Raw genomic sequence first — 19,293 nt, forward strand, 5'->3', positions numbered from 1 at the left:
TAAGACATAATCTACACCAAAAAGAAATTCACGGGATATCATCGCATCTTGCTTGAGAGAGATAAAGACACAAATCGAGAATAATATTAATTGAAGAATACGATTAACGTTAACCGCGTGATATTAAAATTGAAAACTGAATTTGTACATGTATATAAAAAATTACTTCCGTTCTGATTTTGGATTGCTTTCGCTAAGTTGACCATTTAATTCATTTATTTGTACATTATTATTTTCGAGGTCGGACGTTATTGGAGCAAAGAGGAGCGTAAACGACAGCTGGAACGCGCGCGCGAGCGCAAGCAACGTCAGCAGGAATTGTTGCTGCAACAGCAACAGCAGCAGATGCAACCGACTAACGACCTGCTGATATGCGAGCACACGGAAGACAAAGTGTCGAAGAAGCCGTTAAACATCGTCGAACTAAGTCACAAGAAGATGGCGCGTAAAAAGACGACTCTGGACGATTTCACCACTGTGCAAGAAATGTTGGTTCACGGAAACAGGGTGGGTGCAGGTGGACCTGGCACGGGGGGGAAATTAATGGGTCTACTGTCGGTTACCACGGTGTAAGCGAACTCGCGTTGCGTATCCCTTGACGCTCGCCAAACTGACCGTTCGTTACACGGATATCGAAACCCGAAATAAGCGCGAGGGTATTTTACGGGCACGATTATCGCGCGAATGACTTTTATACTGCGTCGGGGAAAGCTTGAAACCTTTGCGCGGCGTAACACTTTCAAATTATCTTTTATACCAACCTCTTGCCCGCAAACATGTGCCTCGCGCGAAATCAACGTCGTAAAGTCGGAAGGATTCTTCCGAAAGTTAAATGAAAGATCTAGCGTTCGTCTGAATAGTCCGTACAAAACTGCTTGCTTGATATATGTGCGTATGTGTATGTATATGTACATATACATATGCATGAACAAGCGCATAAACATGATTTGAAGATTGCAAAATATGCAATAATTTTGAGACGGTTACACAAGGATACCGAAAATACAAATGGACCGTCTTTAGTCTTCTTCTTGCCGAATATAACATTGGACAATGTTCAAATATTTCGCGGAGAGATTCCATGACAAAAAGACACGCCAATCTGCAATAAAGCGAGAGAAGCTTCAATTGTCGCTGTTACATGTAAACACGTGTGTGAAGTTTGCACAGCACGTTCGCTCTAATCAATCTTGTAAATAATTACGGCACACGATACACATTTATATATATAGATTTTATATACAGGACGAAAAATATTCTACGGGCAAAGATCGGTGATTATAGGTATGTAGATATGTATGATAATAAGCGATAAGTATTAACGTGGTATGCATCAATATCCATTTTGCTTTGTGCATTATGACGGAGATCGCGGCAGGACACTGTATATCCGGAGGACCATCGCCTTAACGTCGATTCCATAGCGAATTTATTTTCGTGGACATCGAACAGTATTCTAAATTAAAAAAAAAAAACAATATTGTTCATGACGAAAGCATCGCTGCTTTTTCGTGTGCAAAAACATTGCTGTTTACAAATTATATCATATGTGATTTTTACACCGTTTTTGTAAAGCGTTTATAGAAGAAACGTGAAAATGTGCAAAAGATATGCTTGATGAGGAAATCTGGGATATCCTGTATAAGTGTAAATTGTCTTATTCTCATGCATATAATTCGTGTATGTATCGAGTCGATTATTACCTTTTGTTCCTTTCTTCCAGAAAAAGTTATCGAATACTAGAATCCTGTACTGCCAATGTCTATATATAACTGCCCTGTAACTCTATATATTTTAAAGTATACGCATATATGGAGAGAGAAAGTGTGAATCAAATGTGACGCCTCGATAGATCAATTATCGCATACTTCCTGACGACCGCGTAAGATGTATGATATGTGTGTGTTTTGGGAACGACATTAGATATAAAATATATCGTTGTAGAAAATATATTGTATGATTTAGGATTTTTAAGCACATAAACGATCGTGCATACGTATGCTGTCTTTTGTATGTAGATGCGACATAATGATTCTAAACATGTGTAATGTAAATAAGACCCAAATAAAATATAGCATTAATATATGCCACGGCAACGAATTAACGCATTTGCGTCGTGACCTAGGATAAATGCAAGAGAACAATTAGCGAGATGAAATTCTATCGAGGAATATGAAAGGTAAAAACGATCGAGTATAAAAAAGACTGTTCGTTTATTATGAAATTCAAAAATTGTTTCAATTATCTGAATTTTCCTATTACATGTGAGCATTGATATTTATGTTATTCAAGACTTTTAGTTCTGGCACATTCAGGTGTTGGATATACATGCGGAAGCAATGATGAGTGGAGAAGTTTAACAAGAAATCGCGCAGATACTGGCCAAGGTTCAAATGACAGATGGAGTCCCGCAATATCTCTGGGTCCTCTTCGTCATCATTATCTTCATCTGCACCTCCAAATTCTATAACAGAATCACATTCAATAGCACTCTGTTATTAGCAACGTTACACGACTCATATACATATATATACATATATATAGGTCGTTTATATGAAACTTACGTAAAATATTTGCACTTTCATTTCCGGGATCTATCAAGTCATCATCATCTTCTTCTTCTTCGTCCTCGTCGTCAGAAACCTAAATGTGACGACAGAGTTTTTCGATCAAATAAAATTGAAACGTTATTTTAATAAAATGAAGTAAAAAATTATGAAAGTTTAGGTAAAAATGCGAAAGCGCGGCCGATACTTACTTCCGTATCTTGGCTAGCGCTAACGACTTCGATATCGTTCGACAATTCGTTGATCATTACTTTAAAAATCTTTACAAGTACAGGCACCGTAGTCCATTCGTAAGGCTGCGATTCAGCTTTGCTTCTGGTCCTCACACCATCTCCAATTCCTATATATTCCCGAATTATAACTTGCTATTTTGAGAAACACACAAATGTTTTTCGTAGAGCAATGTAGCAATAATCTTATGCGCAACGAATCATCACAGTGAGAGTATCAATGTATGTAATATTTTTTGAGTATAATTTATTCATACATAACATTAGAATAGTAATAAAATTAATTATTTATAACTTTATATTCGCGAGCGAAAAAGTTTACTCTTCGTCGTGTTTCATTACCGTAACTTTTTTATGTAATCAAAACGGTCTAAGAACGTGACAAACCTGAGATGATCATATCTCCCTTAACCGTGATCTCATCCAATCTACTATCCCCGTGAGTGACTCCGTATTCTAGAATCTTACACAATGCAATCGTCCCAACTTTGCGATCGTATCTACCGAGAAATAGGTGCTGCCTGCTGACCCACTCAGACAATACAAACGCAAGTGCGCTCTGTCCCGTGGGCCCAGGCACGGTCGACAGAAAGTTCAGCACGGCGTCAAATTGCGTATTTATAAGATGCGCGTAAATCATTAGCAGGCTTTGCATCACGATTAACGTCTCCGCGCTCTGCATCTTGCTCAGTACCGCTTTCAGCAATAGGTCGAGATTTTCACCCAGACTGTCCCCTACGTTTCTGATCAGCGTCGTGACCAAACGTCCGACAAAAGTGGCAGTGAATTCGCTCGACTGAAATTACCCACGCATACACATATAATCAGTTTCCAACCGAAATACTTAATTTTCCGTTAAATTAAACGAATCGGCGGTTTCAGTAATATCACCTGTGGATTTAGGAGTTGAGCGATTATCCGCAGTACGTATTGTAACCCGGTTTGTCCTTCGTTATCTCGATGTGCGATGACCTGTTGCGCTGCAACCGATAAATACGTGCGTATGAGTTCCCCGCCGTTCTGCAGTGTCGCGTGGTCTTCCGAATTAAGAATACAGTGACAGGCAGTCGGAAAAGCAGTCTCCACCAAAGCGTTACTTAAAGGTGTCGGCGAATACTGCACCAGAACTTTCAACACATCTAACGCCACAGCTCGAGATCCCTCTGATGAAAAGGACAAGGGGTTACTACTGACAACGGTCCGACTAAGATGATTAAATTTAACATAGAAAAGAAAAAGAAAAAAGAAAAAGAAAAAAAGAATAGCGTACCATCCTTTGATTTATTCATAGGAGTTATCGCCATCATGCTCGTTAGAGTCGGTATTATACGAGTTTGCAGCGGCTCGATGCAGCTTGGATTCTGCGTCAAATCCTTAAATATATCCTGGCATATATCTAAGATCGTTGGATCATTATGAAACTTTACAAACACTGCAATTGTCAAAGGACATATCTTGTTTTCCACTGACGCTGTAAATTCTTTATGTTGCTATAAACACAAATAAGATCCAAATAACTTAAATAACAGAAAAAAATACGTCGTAATAAAAATATGTGCGATAGGAGAGCGTCAATATTACCCAGATTAGCGTTTGAAACGTCTCCATGACCAAGGTCAAAACGTCTGTGCTAGGTTGACCAACTAGATCGAACAATCCTTGAAAAATGTTGGGCACGTGACAACGTATTACGTTGACGATAGAATCCTTTCCAGTGGATGCCTCGCTGAACCAATAGATCGCCTTAACGGCACTGATGCGTATACAAGGTGGTTGATTCTCCTGTAAACCGTTAACTGTCGCTTCTAGAAATCGGGAACTCACTTCTGGTGGCATTATCTTAGCGTATCGTCCACCGACACATACACAACGGCCGAGAAGTAACGGAGGCGATTCTGAAATAATATACGAAACAATTTGTTAAACATATCTATAAAATAGAAACGATATCGTTACCCATATGTGTATCCGATTAATTACCCGAATCATTTAACATCCCCAAAACAACCGTATCTAGAAACCTAATAATATCGAACTGCAATACTCCAGCCTGCTGTTTTTCAATAACGATGTTCTTAGAAAGACTCAATGCCAAAAGAGAGGATTCCCGTAATTTCCACCAACTTTCATTGCCGTTGCTACCATCGCCGTTAACTTGAAGCGCCTTTGTTGCTTCGATATGTCGCGTAATTACATCGCAAAGAGCATGCACCGCTTTGTCCTCAAAATTACTGGTAAGAACCTATGGATGACAAAATATTATTTTCATGAAAATGTTTATTGCGACGCGTTTCAATTATTCCTTTTATTATTTCACCATTAAAAATTCTTGCGCCGAGATTCGGACGTTGTAATCGAAGGTGCACTCGTCTTCCTCGACAAATTGATTCGGATTCGTTGTCCATTGCTGAATCTGATCGACCGTTATTTGCATAAATACTATTAAATAATATATGATTTCCGGTAGCATATTATCCAGCAGATTCATAAACCTTTTACGATCGACGATAGTTTGGACAAACTCGAAGATCGCAATAATCAGACTGTTGGAATTAATTATTTCGCCTAGAAAATATATGTATATATTTGTATAGGAAAAAATAATATTTCGTACTTATTACGCACAAACAAACGTACCATCAGAATCAATTTCTTTATCGTCGATATCTTCATCGGCGTTGACCGTCATCTCTTGATAAGCCTTTGCACTTTGACACAAAGTTTCCCATATGGGTGGCAGCATTTGAGGCAAAAGATCCGATATATATTTGGGCAATTTCGTAACAAGACAGTTTACAGCTTTAATAATATCTGTTTTTAATCCACAGTCACTAGTTTGGCCATTAGGCACTCTGAGGCACTCGACAAACTTCTCACAGAACATAGGAATGATTGGCTGCAGATACTGCTCTATAAATCCCTTCTCGTACGCTCCCGTATGAGCGACCAAAGTTGTAATCGTTATGAAAATCTCGGTCGCACGACCGCGCGTCCTAATCGAATACCGCTGCAAGAAACACAAAACTAGAAACGTGGCAAGAAAATGCATCGCACGGAAATACGTAGGAGTCATCTCGATCCTCAATTACGTTTTCACTTTGGAATATCCTGTACATCTCTTGGAGAATAACAGGTCCTACATTAGGCAACTGAGCATCCGTCAGATCCCGGCTAAATTCTGTTAGCACCCTCATCGCTCCGTGAACCGCGCACTCGCTCTCTTCCCTTAAACAGCTGACGAGAACATCGAACAGTCCAGGCCAATTCTCAGGCCAATCCCAATGTGCTATACCGGATATTGCATAGGCCACCGCGGTTCGTACCTGAGGTGGACAACATCTTTCATACGTAAAATATATTTTGCGTCGGTGCGCAACGATACGGATTAGATTACGCGATGACGCGTCCCTACCGTTAAATTAATGAATTAATTCGTCAACGAAATTACCTTGCCGATAGGTTCTCGGAGTCCCAAGGGAAGTAACTCCTTGATCCTCTCTTTAACGGCATTGTTCAGCTCCGGCGGACGAAACTTCTCAGCCAACGAACACCAGTGCGTTTCGACATACTGCTTCAACAAAACGGAAGCTAACTGCCTGATCGGCAAATGACCGTTGGGATCGACGACAAATTCCGTCAGGTGTATACCAAACTCCTCCGTGACTTCTAGAGCTTGAATTCTCTGCTCCGCGGCCTTACGGGTTTCGTAATGCGGCGACAAAATCCCAGTTAACGTCTCATACAGAGCTTCCTTCAAGGAGCCTTGCACGTCACTAGCGGTCATTCTATAAAATAAGAGCTGGCTTACCGGCCAGCATCTGCGAGACGAATAGCGATCCTTGGAAGTCAGATAATTCAATTGCCGGCAGTTTACGTATCCCCGTAAAGCGTTTCCTTTAAAATTACAGAGCGATCGCTATTCCGTCATCGATCGTCTCGCTTCTGCGCCTATTTTTCACATGCCGACACAACATCCGACATCTCCATGTGTCCGCGTGTGGGATATGGATATTACATCATCCGCACAAACGAGTGGAAACAGAACAACAGAACAGAATGAAATGAGTAAGCGACGATTAGATGACGACGAGGGTAAAATGGATTATTATTTCGCGATACCACTCGTCGCTACATCGCCACATTCGCGACGTTTGGAAATATGCGAAGTGCGAACGGCTGCTAATCACGGGCTCTCGTCTCGACTCCCGAACCGTCGTCGTCTTAATTATGTAGAGTTTCGTATTACACGCGGTCGGCCGCCGTCATCTCGGAGATCGATACGATACGAGTGCGACGTGCGACGCCGATCCTCGCAAACGCGTAATGTACGAGTAACGTCGCGACGTATGTACGAGGTACGAGCGAACGAGCGTACGTATGTATGTACGCACGCGTGTATGCTTATAACCCCCGCACTCGCTAACCGATCGTGCATGGATGAACGATGAACGCGTTCAATCTTCAATCTGAAAGCCGGTTCGACATGGTTATATCATCGTTCATGCGTTCCGCAAGAGATGCGCTATCGGCTGTCGGCTATCCTATCCCGGAAACGCTGAGGGTGTCGGAATCATTCTGATTGGTTAGTCGCATGAGGCTAACCAATAGCCGTAGCCGGGTATCCGTGATTCCGTCTTGCACGGGGATCGAGGCAGGGACGCAGGGACGTGAGCGTGAGATCACTGACGTCTTCTGTTCCGTTTCTCTTAGTTCATGGTGGATGACTGGTACGTTCCGTGGTGACGACGTCCCATATTTAATAATAAAAACTTAATAAATGTAATTGAATCTTCGCATAAAATAACAAGAGCAATTTGTATAATGTTGTGTAAAGCTACTTTACGACTATTCGCTTCGTTATATTTTACTTAATTATCAACGATTTCAGCGGATTCTCGCAATCCGCCTCGTCTCTCGTGTGGCGTTAAGCGTTCGCTACGCGACAACGAAACATGTGCGCGATACGGTAAATCGTATATACACGCTCTTTGTTCGTTGCGTTAAAAGACGAATACCTAATCGTACACGCGTAGCAAAGTTTCGACGTTCCAACTATTGACGGTTGTCTCGCTATTTCTGCCGTACGTAACCTCAAAGTGCTTCGTTGAGTGACTCGACGTCGTACGCGTGAACCGCGAATAGTTATTTTTCTCATTCTCTTCCTATTTCGTCCTCCTTTCCGAATGCTTCATGCGTCGTTGATGCTTTCATTGCGCCGTTGTGTTATTAGAAAATGACGAGCAAAGCGAAAGCGCCCAAGACGAAGGAAGGCGCCCCGGAGGAAACGCCGCTGAGAAAGAGGCCCTTCAAGAGACACGGGCGTCTGTACGCGAAGGCAATTTTCACCGGTTACAAACGTGGATTGCGCAATCAACACGAGCATACCGCTCTGCTTAAAATCGAAGGAGCTGGCACAAAGAAGGACTCGGATTTCTACGTAGGAAAGCGATGCGTCTATGTATATAAAGTAAGGCTCGTTTGGCACATATTGCCTAAGAAGGAAAAACGAATCGAGTTTAATTAGCCGACAAACGTGTGAAAGATGTATGGAGTTGTGTCGCCAAAACTTCTTTTTTGTTTTATTCCGATACCTTTGTAAAATTTACAATAGGACTGTCAGCTTATCGTCGATTCAAATATACAGTTATTTGCCGAGATCATTCATAACCGATAAGTAACTCGCGTATGAAATTATTCTAGGCTAAGAACAAGACGCCGGTACCTGGAAAGACTACGAAGAAAACAAAGGTTAGGGCCATCTGGGGCAAAGTCACTCGTCCCCACGGTGCGAGTGGGTCGGTGCGCGCTAAGTTTAAGAGGAATCTACCGGCCAAGGCTATGGGCCATCGCATCAGAATTGTAAGGAATTTACGTTGCGATTTTACGTAGATATTTGTTCCATTGAATTTACGCTCAACTACGAACTACCTGTCAAGCTTGACTGTGTACGATTTTCTATGCGTTCTGTTCCGTAGACATACATATACATTATAATGAAAAATTTTTATCATTATACATATGTGAATACGCGGAGTTTCATTCAGATTGTTTTACGTTACAGATGCTGTATCCCAGTCGGATATAAACTTCTCTTGTATAATATAAACAAATAAATATACCATTTTGGTACTAAAATCTAACTGTTTTATGGATATAAAATATATCGTTAATTGAAAAATTATCCCATTTATCTTAGCACGGGTGTTGGATCTGTGAAACGTGGATCCAACTGCTAAATTATGACTGAACAAACTTCGCTAAATATTTTTCTTGTGAGAACCAGGCTACGTTGGTTCAAACTTTTTTAACGAATAATGCCCGATTTCACCAATGTCGTTTAACTTGAACCTTAGTTCAATTTACTCTTTGTCTGTTTCTAAGGGTGACTGTTAGAAAGAGACAAAGAGTGAATTGAACTAAGGTTCAAATTAAACGACGTTGGTGAAATAGGGTATGAGGTAAAATTGAATAGTTTAGTGAAATTTGTTAATTTTTTGTTTTTTATAATCGCTCGTTAAATATATGTGTGCGTGCGCATTATCTTAATTGAGTTTATCGCCATTCGCGTTGCGAAACCTAACCTAACCTGATCAAATCTGATCTAACCTCAAAACGCGAATTGCATCAAGCCGAGGAGCTTCGGAACGTCTTGAAAAAACCATTTTCGCTGCAAAAAAAGCAAAAAAGGGTTGCAGAACAATGAAAAATCACGCGACAAAAGCCCGCCGAGATCATTCACGCTGATTATATGATCTCTCGGAGAGGAAGCCATTTTCATGCGGCCTATGCGTAGGTTTGAACAGAACAGAGTCTCGGATTTGCGTCAGTCGCGCGTGGTACTTGACTGTTTACGGATGGATTTCGTGCATCTCGGCGTATAACGGAAAAATTGTAAATCGTCCCAAAAAGGAAATAGGAGGAGGGAAGGAAGAAAAGTTTCTCCAGTTCTCGCACGGCTCGCGATGTTGTATTCGCTACGTTTCTAAACGAGAATCTGTATTTATCTCTTAAAACGTCAGCAAACGTGAAACCCCGACGATCGCGAACAATGTTCTGCTGTCTGAGAAACTGCTTCGACGGCCTTGGCTTTGCCGCAACTCAAACACCGAAACGGGAACGACACCCCATCGCTTTAGACACGACTCGCATGGGTAACTGTCACCCGGTGTCACCGTGCGCGATAAGCAATATATGTGACGTACTCACACGGGAAAAACGTGTCGTAGGTCGCCTTATTTGCGTCGCTTTCTCTTCGAGATTTGTCCTTTTCGAAATAATCTCTGTAAAGTCTTTCAAATAATTTCTGCAAGGTTTTGCTGTTTCTACGAAGCTACTATATTTATATTCCGATGTTCGACAATCGGTTAATTCTGAATACACGTTAGATATTGTGTTAAAGATAGAAGTTGATACGTTATACAGCAGTAACATTCTATGACAACGAACGCTCCAGAAGTTGTCTATATGACGTCTGCATGTCTTTTAGACACTTGTCTCTAAATCTACTTGTGAATCTGAAATATTTTTTGCACAATTTGTTCAATTTGTATAAAGATGTTTTGACAGAAAAATGTAATTTGCGATTCCGGCACTGTTTTATACAGGAAGTGAGGTGGTGATAGTGAAAAATGGTCTAAGAATATGCGGAAGCGGTGGTGCCTTGGCAAACGCCCCTCTCGTTCAAAGTAAAAGTTATTTTGAAGTGAAGATACAGCAGAGCGGTATATGGGGCATTGGACTAGCCAAGAGAGACACGGATCTCAATGTCGCGGTGGGAGGAATGGACTCGGAAAGCTGGGCATTCAATTCCGATGGTATCGTAAGGCACAACGAACAAGAACGTCACAAGTTAATCTTTCAAAATCCTATACAGGAAGGGGATGTCGTTGTATGTATAATATGCTGTTTTTTTGTTTTTAACATTTCTATTGCGATCTTGTTTGAATAATCTAAAATCTTTTCAGGGAGTATCCTACGATCATATAGAGTTGAATTTTTATTTGAACGGAGAATCTATGAATGCTCGAATTTTTTTAGGTGTAAAGGGACTGATTTATCCAGTGTTATACGGTGTTTATTGTTCTAGTGAATAATAAGTAACGTGTCATGCGTGACAATCGACTTTTACGTATAATCTGTATTGTTTTAACTTTCAGTGGATGACGGAGCCATCCTGGACTTGATTCCGGAAAACTTTGTCCATACTCCGCCAGCGGGTTTCGAGAAAATAATGCTGGAACAATCGTTGCTCTAGCAAAGTGATACGAACAAAAGTAAAATGCTCATTGTATCGTGTCATAAACGTTTGTCACAACAGTTACAGTTATGATAATATATTTAATCGAAAAGCGTGGAATATAAAACGACACCTAATGACGTGAGAATCTATTTTTCGATCTATTCTCTACAGAACGAAGATTCGTAAAAAATAAGTAGATTTTACATAACTAACTGAAAGAGAATTCTTTAGATTTATTAAAATTAAAAGGTTTACAACGTTAATCGTTCGAATGAGTTAGATTTAGTTCTATTCCAATCCGATGTCTATCTTACAATAACTATACATACTTTTGTTTGTATAATTGTATAATAATAGATGTAATCATAAATATGTGTGTACAATTTGTGTAATATATAATATATATATATATGTATATGTTTGTATATGTATGCATAATGATTTATTGAATCTTAAGTGACTAATGGTATGGTATATACACTGGCTTAAATAAGGTACCGACGGCTTTAGGCCTATTGTTCGCTTCATTAGGCTAGTGTCATGGCATCTCGTTAGCTATCTCTTTTCATAGTTCCTTTCTCTCGTTACAAGTATTGTATTAAACATTAAAGCTAATGTTTCAACCTTCCTAACATATCGAAAACTTGCGTCTCTTTTTACACATCATAAGTCGTACAAACGTTTGAACGATTCAATTGTTGTGTACACAAATAAATAGATTTTTTCAAATACATGTGTACTGAGATCATGCATATACGTCCAACTTACAAAATTCTGCATTCTAAAATGAGCCGCACGCTATATAATCAAATAGGTATTTCCAATAGATCGTTTCCTTTATCTGATATTAAGAATCGATCACAGTCAGATAAACGCCCTCAATTATGATATGAAAATGATAACTAAATGGACAAACGTTAAAATAACTATTGGCGCTTATCGTTGATATAATGAGCTTTTTTTTTTTATCTAACGATGTATACATATAAAAAGTTTCTTACAATTGTTTGTGCTGCAAGCTTTCTCAATACTTGCTGAAACATATCAAATCTTTGGTCCTTAATATTAGTTCTAAACAATTATTAATATCAATAATGTCACACGCTTAACATTATGTACTCATGCTATATATAGAGGTCATTCGATTGAAACAATGTAATTTTTAAATTATAATATATTATATTTGCCATAACATTGAAGTCTCTATTTTTATATTGAATGTAACGTAACTATTTATTTTTAACGGTTAATTTCTTTTAAATAGGATTTTTATGGCACTCAGTTTCCTAGATAACTTACTAGATACATATGTATTGTATTCATTCGAAAGACCATCGTTACATCTCCTCAAGAGAGCCTTTGTGATCTATTATTAACTAATTATTAGCTACATAACTCTAACAGCTGTATTATATTTATTTTATGACTGGATGATATGAAATATTTATAATGGTAACCCATCGCAGTCGCCTTATTGCACTTTCATTGCATATAGAGTTTCAGTACTTAATCGTGTTAAAAAAAAAGTAGCATGACTAATTTTAATATATAAATAATGATCATCTAATGCATTATACTGTCGTTTAATTAAACTACGTAGGCCTGCGACAAAACGATTTAAATAATTTTATGAAATATATATGTAAGAACTTCTCCGATATATATAATATATGATGTAATCATCTGAATTGTTGAACACTTTTTAGAGCGAAGTAACGTTATAATTAATGAACGGTGTAGCATTCTACATTATACAAATTAACTGAATATAGGGCCGTTAACGATCACTTTCGAGCAATGTGCAAAGCAACGATCGAAAATGGATATATTCTTTTTTCCATTTTTTCAGATATTTCCATCGGAAACATATACGTATACATCGATTAACATATGGCTTACCATAGTTAGCATATTTCATCACTTGAACAATACAAAACTTTTCCATAAAGCTAATGTGAACTTGTTTCAATTATGTTGCAAATAATTTGATTAAAAAATATATACTTTCAGATATATTTACAAAAGTATAATTCGATAGCTATGTATCTTTAGTTGCAAAAACGTGCCAATGATATAAAAAATCGTATATGCCTAAAATATATCAAACATTGGAAAATTGTTATTGCCCCCGTTACTTGATTATTTTTAGAAATGATAATGTATAAATCATAAATTGCGATCTCGCACGTCCTCTTTATCTTTTAACCAAAACATGATTGCTTTAGTAATGTAGATAGAATATTTGTGCAATAATTAGCAGTGTTTGTTGTATATGTTTGTATCTGGATCAATACATGGCAAATTCAATATAACAAATATAAAAAAAAATTATTAATATCCCAATTATTTAACATTATGTTCCAAGCTGTGATCTTCCTGTAATATTTTTTTTTTACAAATTTGAGCCTAATAATATCATATGTCACGTTTAAGAGCAAATTTTACTTATTTTCTTCGATTTAGATTAATTTATATACAAAAAATGAATCCGAGTTTCTATTAAAGAGATGGAATAGAAATTTTGCATTAAAAATATTTTTAGGACTTCAGAAACAAGATGTTATAAGTAATGATAAAAGATACAATTTATAAATAAAAATATATAACGACAAAAATTAATGACATTCTCATTTTCGCTAAATTATATTGTTTTTCTTATTTTTTTGACCGTAAAAAATTTACCCCTCGTATATAATATAGTGAGAGTTAAATTGTGTATTTATGTAATACATATGAGTTTAATTGTATCAATATTATATTGTAACAGCGTGTTACAACACTGTTTATATAAATTGAAATGGAATAAAAACAAATATCTGTGTATAGAGCTCGTACAAAAAAATATATAAATTAATAAACCGGCATATATATAAAGATGTATGTACAAATTAATGTAGGAAAAAACATTTGGCGCATATGGCAATAATTTGCAGATAAGTCATAAATGTAAATAATTAGCAACTTCACGACTATCTGTATAATTATAAGCAAAGATATGTTACTTATATACGGAAGAACCTTTATAAAATTTACGAGTATTTCATGATAGACAATTTTTGCGACTATTAAGATTGACTTTCTTTATTCGAGATTTTCTTCTATTTCTCTCTCTCTCTCTCAAGTGTCAAATTGTCCTATTGTCCCGCGAACTAGAATTCTTCTCTCGTACTGCTGTCTTAATATCCACATTTTTCATGTGACTAAACGACCGAATTAGAAAGCGAACGAAAGACACGAGTACGCAACGAGTCTCATTCAGTGTATCCGTCATTAAAATAAAAGTGGATATTGAGAGGAAATCACTGAACAGAGAGAATGCTCGGTCCCAATGATCTTAGAATAGAGGAAATCAATTATTGCATAATTTTTATGCATTTAACCGTTGTCAGGATACTGTCAGGTTCATCACATTAAGGTTCTTGAACTTCTCTTTGGTCTTATCCAAGTACATTTCTGTGCTTTTGGTAAATTTTACGCAGATAAATGGTGATTTATACATAAAGTGTATTCTGTTTCAAGGGCACTTCCCTAAGACGCTCAGACCCACAGTAATGCTTGGTATCGAATGCAAAGCGTCGAGAGGATTGCTTAATAATGTACTCACACATTATTCGTTATCCGTAGTATCTTCAATAACAGAATCCCAATTAAATTCTGTGGCACTTTGCCTTGATGGCAATTCACCAAGGTGTTGGAATCGTTGTACAAAATGTGGATCGCGATCTCTAAGCCGTTTAAATCTTTGAAAAGCGAGATTCTTTGCGAATTCGTAGAGTTCTAGGTCCAGGCTGTTGAGTTTACGTACAGCATCCAATTGTTCTGCGCTGAGGGTTGCCATGGTAGCTCCACTAAGTGTAGCATTATGCTGCTCAAACGCAACCGCAAATCGCATTTTAAACGTTTCCTCGAAAGTGTACTGCCCCACCTGACACGTGAATCAAGTTTATCATCGATATACATATGAAATAAAATATGAGAGATATAATTAATTATCAATTTTGTGATATTTTCATAATCTTATAACCCCCCCATCACTAGTTTATTTTATTATATTTATAAATATTTTATTAAATATATAATAATTTTAAATATAATAAATAAAATTTATTTTATATTATACATTATATAAATTCTTTTAATACAAGTATTGATCTAAAAACCTGTAACAGTATCATATTAATAATAGTGACTTGAATATTCTGACATAAATTACTATATTATTATGCAAGTGAATGTTTCTCGTTATTAAGTCTATGAACAAGAGATCAAGGCTATCAACTTCAACTTGCCGATAATAACAAGTCATAAAATCAAAAAAGATATCTATGATAGATACGTGTACTACAAAAAAAAACTTACATGACGCATGTGAAAAAAATACACTATCCAAATAAAAAAAGATGCTCCTGAAGCATACAGCGTCACTTTATTTAAAGATGTTACTTTTTATAAGCATAATATGATATTATATAAAATATAATATAGAATTAATTATAAAGAAGCAAACATTTGTTGAATGTATTTAACATAGAACAGTCGTGATAAAAAGCAAGATTTTAAGGACAGCAATGGCTCATAGTTTATGGAATAAGCTTATTGCTCCCAGATGTTATTGGAAGGGGAACTCTCATAAATATTTACGTTAAAACGTCTATTCTTAAGCAGTCAAGCTGCGAACGTGACGTATAAGAATAACAACTTTATATAGCTCACAATATTTGTAAAGGGATTAATATTTAGCAGTCTGCTAAATTCGTAGTTGCTAAACTGCTTTCTATATTATTCTGCGTAGGAGCAGCTATATCTCATATTTTACGCTGTAATAATTTTGCGCAATCGATAAAAAGATGTTTTTGCACGACGAACACTGTACGAATGTAGCAAAAAATTATAATAGGCGCGATAAATTTCTAGTAACGGTAATAATGACGATAATAATAAAAATTAATTGCGTGTATTATTTAAATTTGTCGCATACCTTTTGGTATTCAGTCAGCATGAAGAAAGGCATGAATTGTAAGTTGTGTTTAGCACTGGCCAACACTAAACGGTCTCGATCAGTTTTGCTGAGAGTGGAGTTATAACAGCCGACTATCGATAGATCTGCCAGCATTCTAGTTTGACGGTTTCTCGCCAAATTGTAAGGACATTCCATAAACTGCACAGATATAGCAATCTCATTTATTAGTTTCCTAAACTGTATCGATAGTTCTATTCTTCATCTTTTATCTATTCAAATTAATCTGTTTTCTTTGCTCATGTTGATAACGAGTCATAATGCGTTTATTATAGAAGAGGGCACGGGGCAAAGTTATCTAACAGGAAGTAGCCGTGTGAAATAAAAACGAGTGCTTTTACGATTAGACGCAATTTTTATCTTAATGCAGTTGTAGATATAAAATGACTTATACTACGTTTAGGCGTTACTTCTGTAGTAACTTACGGTAATTTCTTCGCGTAAACGAGCGAATTACCGTAAGTTACTACAGAATTAACGCTCGCGTAAACGTAGTATTATATAGATAAGCTGTTATAATTCACATTAATAAGAAAAGTCAATATATCAGGTCAAAATGAATATAAATCGAGAGAAATTATTACCTCTTCCAAGCTAACGCCTTTCCAATTCGGGCCATCGTAACACTGGGGTATATTTGCTTGAGTACCTCCACACCAGTGACGAGCACCTCTCCATGTAGCACCTCTCTGCACATGCCTGAACTCGGAGAGATACCTCGCAACGGGATCTCTTATGATAGTTACGTAAAAGTAACGGCGTTTAATGCCTTCCCCTTCGATTTTATTGAGCTCCGTGTCTACACAATTCGTCAATTCGGTCCAGTCCGCGTGTAGTCCACACTTCCAGCCGGTGGAATATCGCGAGAATAACCAATTTTCGTTACGATTTGGACGGAAACAGAAGCAACGCTTGCGTCGTCGTTGACACGAACACGGTCTCTGCAACTCTAGATCTCGCACCAGATGTTTACCAAATAGCGTGCCGCCTTTGAACAAAATAAGGATTACGTTAGATATATTGCAACAGATATTTTTTATTTTATTAAAATGAATTCTAATATATATAAATTAATAGAAGATACGTTTATGTACGTTAATATACATTCAGATTGGAATTAAAAATATAGTAACGTCGTGTAATGTTCGAGTGGCTTTGTAAAAATAAAACCTATAGCAAACATATACTGCAATAAGATGCATTTTAATAAAGGAAATTTTTTGAATACAAAGAGAACAAAGGTGCAGAGGATATGAGCGTGCAAGCATACCGAATACCTCTGAGTGCTTGAATTATTCTTTCTTTCTTTCTAAGATAGGGTCTGGGGGTTCGCACATGCCTGATGAATAATTCAAATATACAATGGCCAAGGGAAAGCGACGTTGCTTTATCGCTTTATTTCTACTCAAGTATATACATATAAAGAAATTGTACAAGAAGAGATAATTGAACGTTTCTATTCTTGCAGATTTTATATTTACTTTATATCAATTTTTATATGCCAAAATATTACATAATGTTTAAGCAATAGCAATACGTTTCCGAAAAATATACCGCACGTTACGAACATTTTGCAAAAAAGGCTAATACGATTGAAAATATAAATCTTATTGTAATCTAAATAAGAAATAATTCCTAAATAATTTCTAACGGATCTTATTATAATTCACAAGCAAATCAAGTGTGAAATAAAAAGTGAGTTATAAAATAGAAAAATCTTTTTACTAAACGAGAAATATTTTTTCTCTTCTAATAAAAATTAAAATTTTGCACGTGTTACAATTTCAATGCGAGACAGTTATATATATAATTGATGTTACTAAATTTTCCAAAACTCCAAGAAATAATAGGCCTGTTCGTTACAGCTGAACTTCATACGTACAGGGTTCATCTTTTCTCTTTTTTTTTTCTTCGACGTGAAAAGAAAAAGAGGAAATATGAACTGTACGAGAAGTCGAGCTAAAATAAAGAGGCCTAATAATAACAATTGGAAAGAGGAAGATCTTCTGTTTCTCATGCCTGCAGACAACAAACACAAGAGACGAGAAACACTCTCTTCGCGTACTTGCCTGTCTTTTGTATGTGGAGGAAGACCATGACGTCGCGAGCGTTGATATCAAACTGAAAAGTGTCGTTGGCAAAGACATCGTCGTAGCCGAGACTACCCTGAATGCTCTGCAGCTTGAAGGCGGGATGCACCGAGAGCAGGCCGTTCCTGTCGAGCTCGACGGACACGGAGGAGAGCGCGGCGGAGCCGACGGCGGGTGGCCCGGCGGCGACGGACAAGCTCTCGGACAGCCTGATAGACTCCTTGATCTCGCGGTTCGTCAGGGCGCACACGTGATCCGGACAGAAGTAGCCTAGGTAAACGATCCCGGTCAGCGCGAGGAACAGGCATACCCCGACGACGCTGCGCAGACGGTTCCTGCGCGGGTGCCGCGACTCCATCCTCGTCGTCGCGAACCTCCCGTCGCATATATTCTCCTCTCCTTCCTCCTCGTCCTCCTGCCCCTCCGACGCGACGAGCACCTCGAGCTCGCTAGTAGAAGCGTCTATCTCCGCATCGGCACCCGCTCGTCTGCCCATTATTATCGCCACATTCGCCACCCATGTCTCGCGCCGCTAGGCACCGCTAGGCACACGCAGCACGCAGCTTTACCGCTCCTGCTCACCAGCCACCAGCCCTCGACGTGGAACGACGACACATACCTATGTGACGACGACGCACTACCGCGTACCACCGCTGACCACTGCACACCATGCACACTGACACTGACACGATTCAGCTGTAAATACGCTCGCATCGAGCGCGTCAGCCATGACAGAAACCAGAAACAAACAAAAATTCGCTCCAAACCGTCGCGTCCGACGGAGGATTGGCCGGATGGCGGATTGACAAATTTAATCCGCCTGAAAGGATACAGCATACAGCATACAGCCACTATCTGGACGGCATGTAGAGGGGATTGAACAACCAGAAGCAGTGCTGCGATTTCGAGCCCCGGGCCCCGGCACGCACGCGAATTTCCCCCTCCACTAACGCACACAAATGACGCTCGGTCTATCGGTGTGTCGGCAGCGCTCGGCCGTTCCGAGCGAGAGGGAGAATATCGCTCCCTCCTTGTCGCTCTCACACAGCTCGCGCGATCGACGAATGTTTTTACGCTGGAAATGCTTTCTCGGTATCTCGGCGTGAATCTGAGTTGCCGGTGCACGATAACTAAAGAGCGATCTTTGGAA

The 19,293-nt window shown here is 38.4% G+C and overlaps 5 protein-coding genes across 8 annotated transcripts in view; 3 read left to right on the forward strand and 2 right to left on the reverse strand.

Annotated features, from left to right (window-relative positions):
* Positions 1 to 2,085, forward strand: part of Slip1 (SLo interacting protein 1) — a gene marked incomplete at its 5' end in the record, with an annotated part of 57,007 nt that extends 54,922 nt beyond the window's left edge. The window contains one exon of the mRNA XM_077424289.1: positions 241 to 2,085. Within this exon, the coding sequence (XP_077280415.1) occupies positions 241 to 573 (333 nt within the window). The remainder of the gene's footprint in view (positions 1 to 240) is intronic.
* Positions 2,086 to 2,194: 109 nt separating this feature from the next.
* On the reverse strand, positions 2,195 to 7,248 carry Ipo9 (Importin 9). Of its 2 annotated transcripts, XM_077424327.1 has the most exons (12): positions 6,246 to 7,248; positions 5,887 to 6,120; positions 5,435 to 5,804; positions 5,115 to 5,362; positions 4,778 to 5,039; positions 4,379 to 4,692; positions 4,068 to 4,287; positions 3,689 to 3,960; positions 3,185 to 3,593; positions 2,759 to 2,907; positions 2,565 to 2,643; positions 2,195 to 2,464 (listed from the first exon to the last, which is right to left on the reverse strand). In XM_077424327.1, the coding sequence occupies exons 1-12, from the start codon at positions 6,579 to 6,581 to the stop codon at positions 2,259 to 2,261; spliced, it is 3,099 nt and encodes a 1,032-aa protein (XP_077280453.1). In that variant the 5' UTR covers positions 6,582 to 7,248; the 3' UTR covers positions 2,195 to 2,258. The 2 variants fall into 2 exon arrangements, 1 of the variants encoding a protein (XP_077280453.1); XR_013259864.1 differs by lacking the exon at positions 2,195 to 2,464 and having other exon boundaries at positions 2,759 to 2,932.
* Positions 7,249 to 7,388: 140 nt separating this feature from the next.
* On the forward strand, positions 7,389 to 8,937 carry Rpl35a (ribosomal protein L35A). 2 transcript variants are annotated; one of them, XM_077424331.1, is made up of 4 exons: positions 7,389 to 7,524; positions 8,028 to 8,264; positions 8,498 to 8,656; positions 8,859 to 8,937. In XM_077424331.1, the coding sequence occupies exons 2-4, from the start codon at positions 8,031 to 8,033 to the stop codon at positions 8,880 to 8,882; spliced, it is 417 nt and encodes a 138-aa protein (XP_077280457.1). In that variant the 5' UTR covers positions 7,389 to 7,524; positions 8,028 to 8,030; the 3' UTR covers positions 8,883 to 8,937. The 2 variants fall into 2 exon arrangements, with proteins under 2 accessions (XP_077280457.1, XP_077280459.1); XM_077424333.1 differs by having other exon boundaries at positions 7,470 to 7,576.
* A 329-nt stretch (positions 8,938 to 9,266) lies between these two features.
* Positions 9,267 to 11,765, forward strand: LOC143907502 (SPRY domain-containing protein 7). Of its 2 annotated transcripts, none has more exons than XM_077424330.1 (4): positions 9,267 to 9,586; positions 10,402 to 10,685; positions 10,762 to 10,867; positions 10,954 to 11,765. In XM_077424330.1, exons 1-4 carry the CDS (start codon positions 9,574 to 9,576, stop codon positions 11,049 to 11,051), a joined length of 501 nt encoding a protein of 166 aa, XP_077280456.1. In that variant the 5' UTR covers positions 9,267 to 9,573; the 3' UTR covers positions 11,052 to 11,765. The 2 variants fall into 2 exon arrangements, with proteins under 2 accessions (XP_077280456.1, XP_077280455.1); XM_077424329.1 differs by having other exon boundaries at positions 9,277 to 9,948.
* Positions 11,766 to 13,434: 1,669 nt separating this feature from the next.
* On the reverse strand, positions 13,435 to 19,198 carry Hs6st (heparan sulfate 6-O-sulfotransferase). Its single transcript, XM_077424328.1, has 4 exons — positions 18,123 to 19,198; positions 16,638 to 17,041; positions 16,015 to 16,194; positions 13,435 to 14,961 (listed from the first exon to the last, which is right to left on the reverse strand). The coding sequence occupies exons 1-4, from the start codon at positions 18,637 to 18,639 to the stop codon at positions 14,644 to 14,646; spliced, it is 1,419 nt and encodes a 472-aa protein (XP_077280454.1). The 5' UTR covers positions 18,640 to 19,198; the 3' UTR covers positions 13,435 to 14,643.
* Positions 19,199 to 19,293: the final 95 nt, after the last annotated feature.

The sequence above is a fragment of the Temnothorax americanus genome, unplaced genomic scaffold (assembly GCF_048541705.1).
Source record: "Temnothorax americanus isolate GAGA-0224 unplaced genomic scaffold, ASM4854170v1 Scaffold82, whole genome shotgun sequence".
Taxonomy (NCBI): domain Eukaryota; kingdom Metazoa; phylum Arthropoda; class Insecta; order Hymenoptera; family Formicidae; genus Temnothorax; species Temnothorax americanus.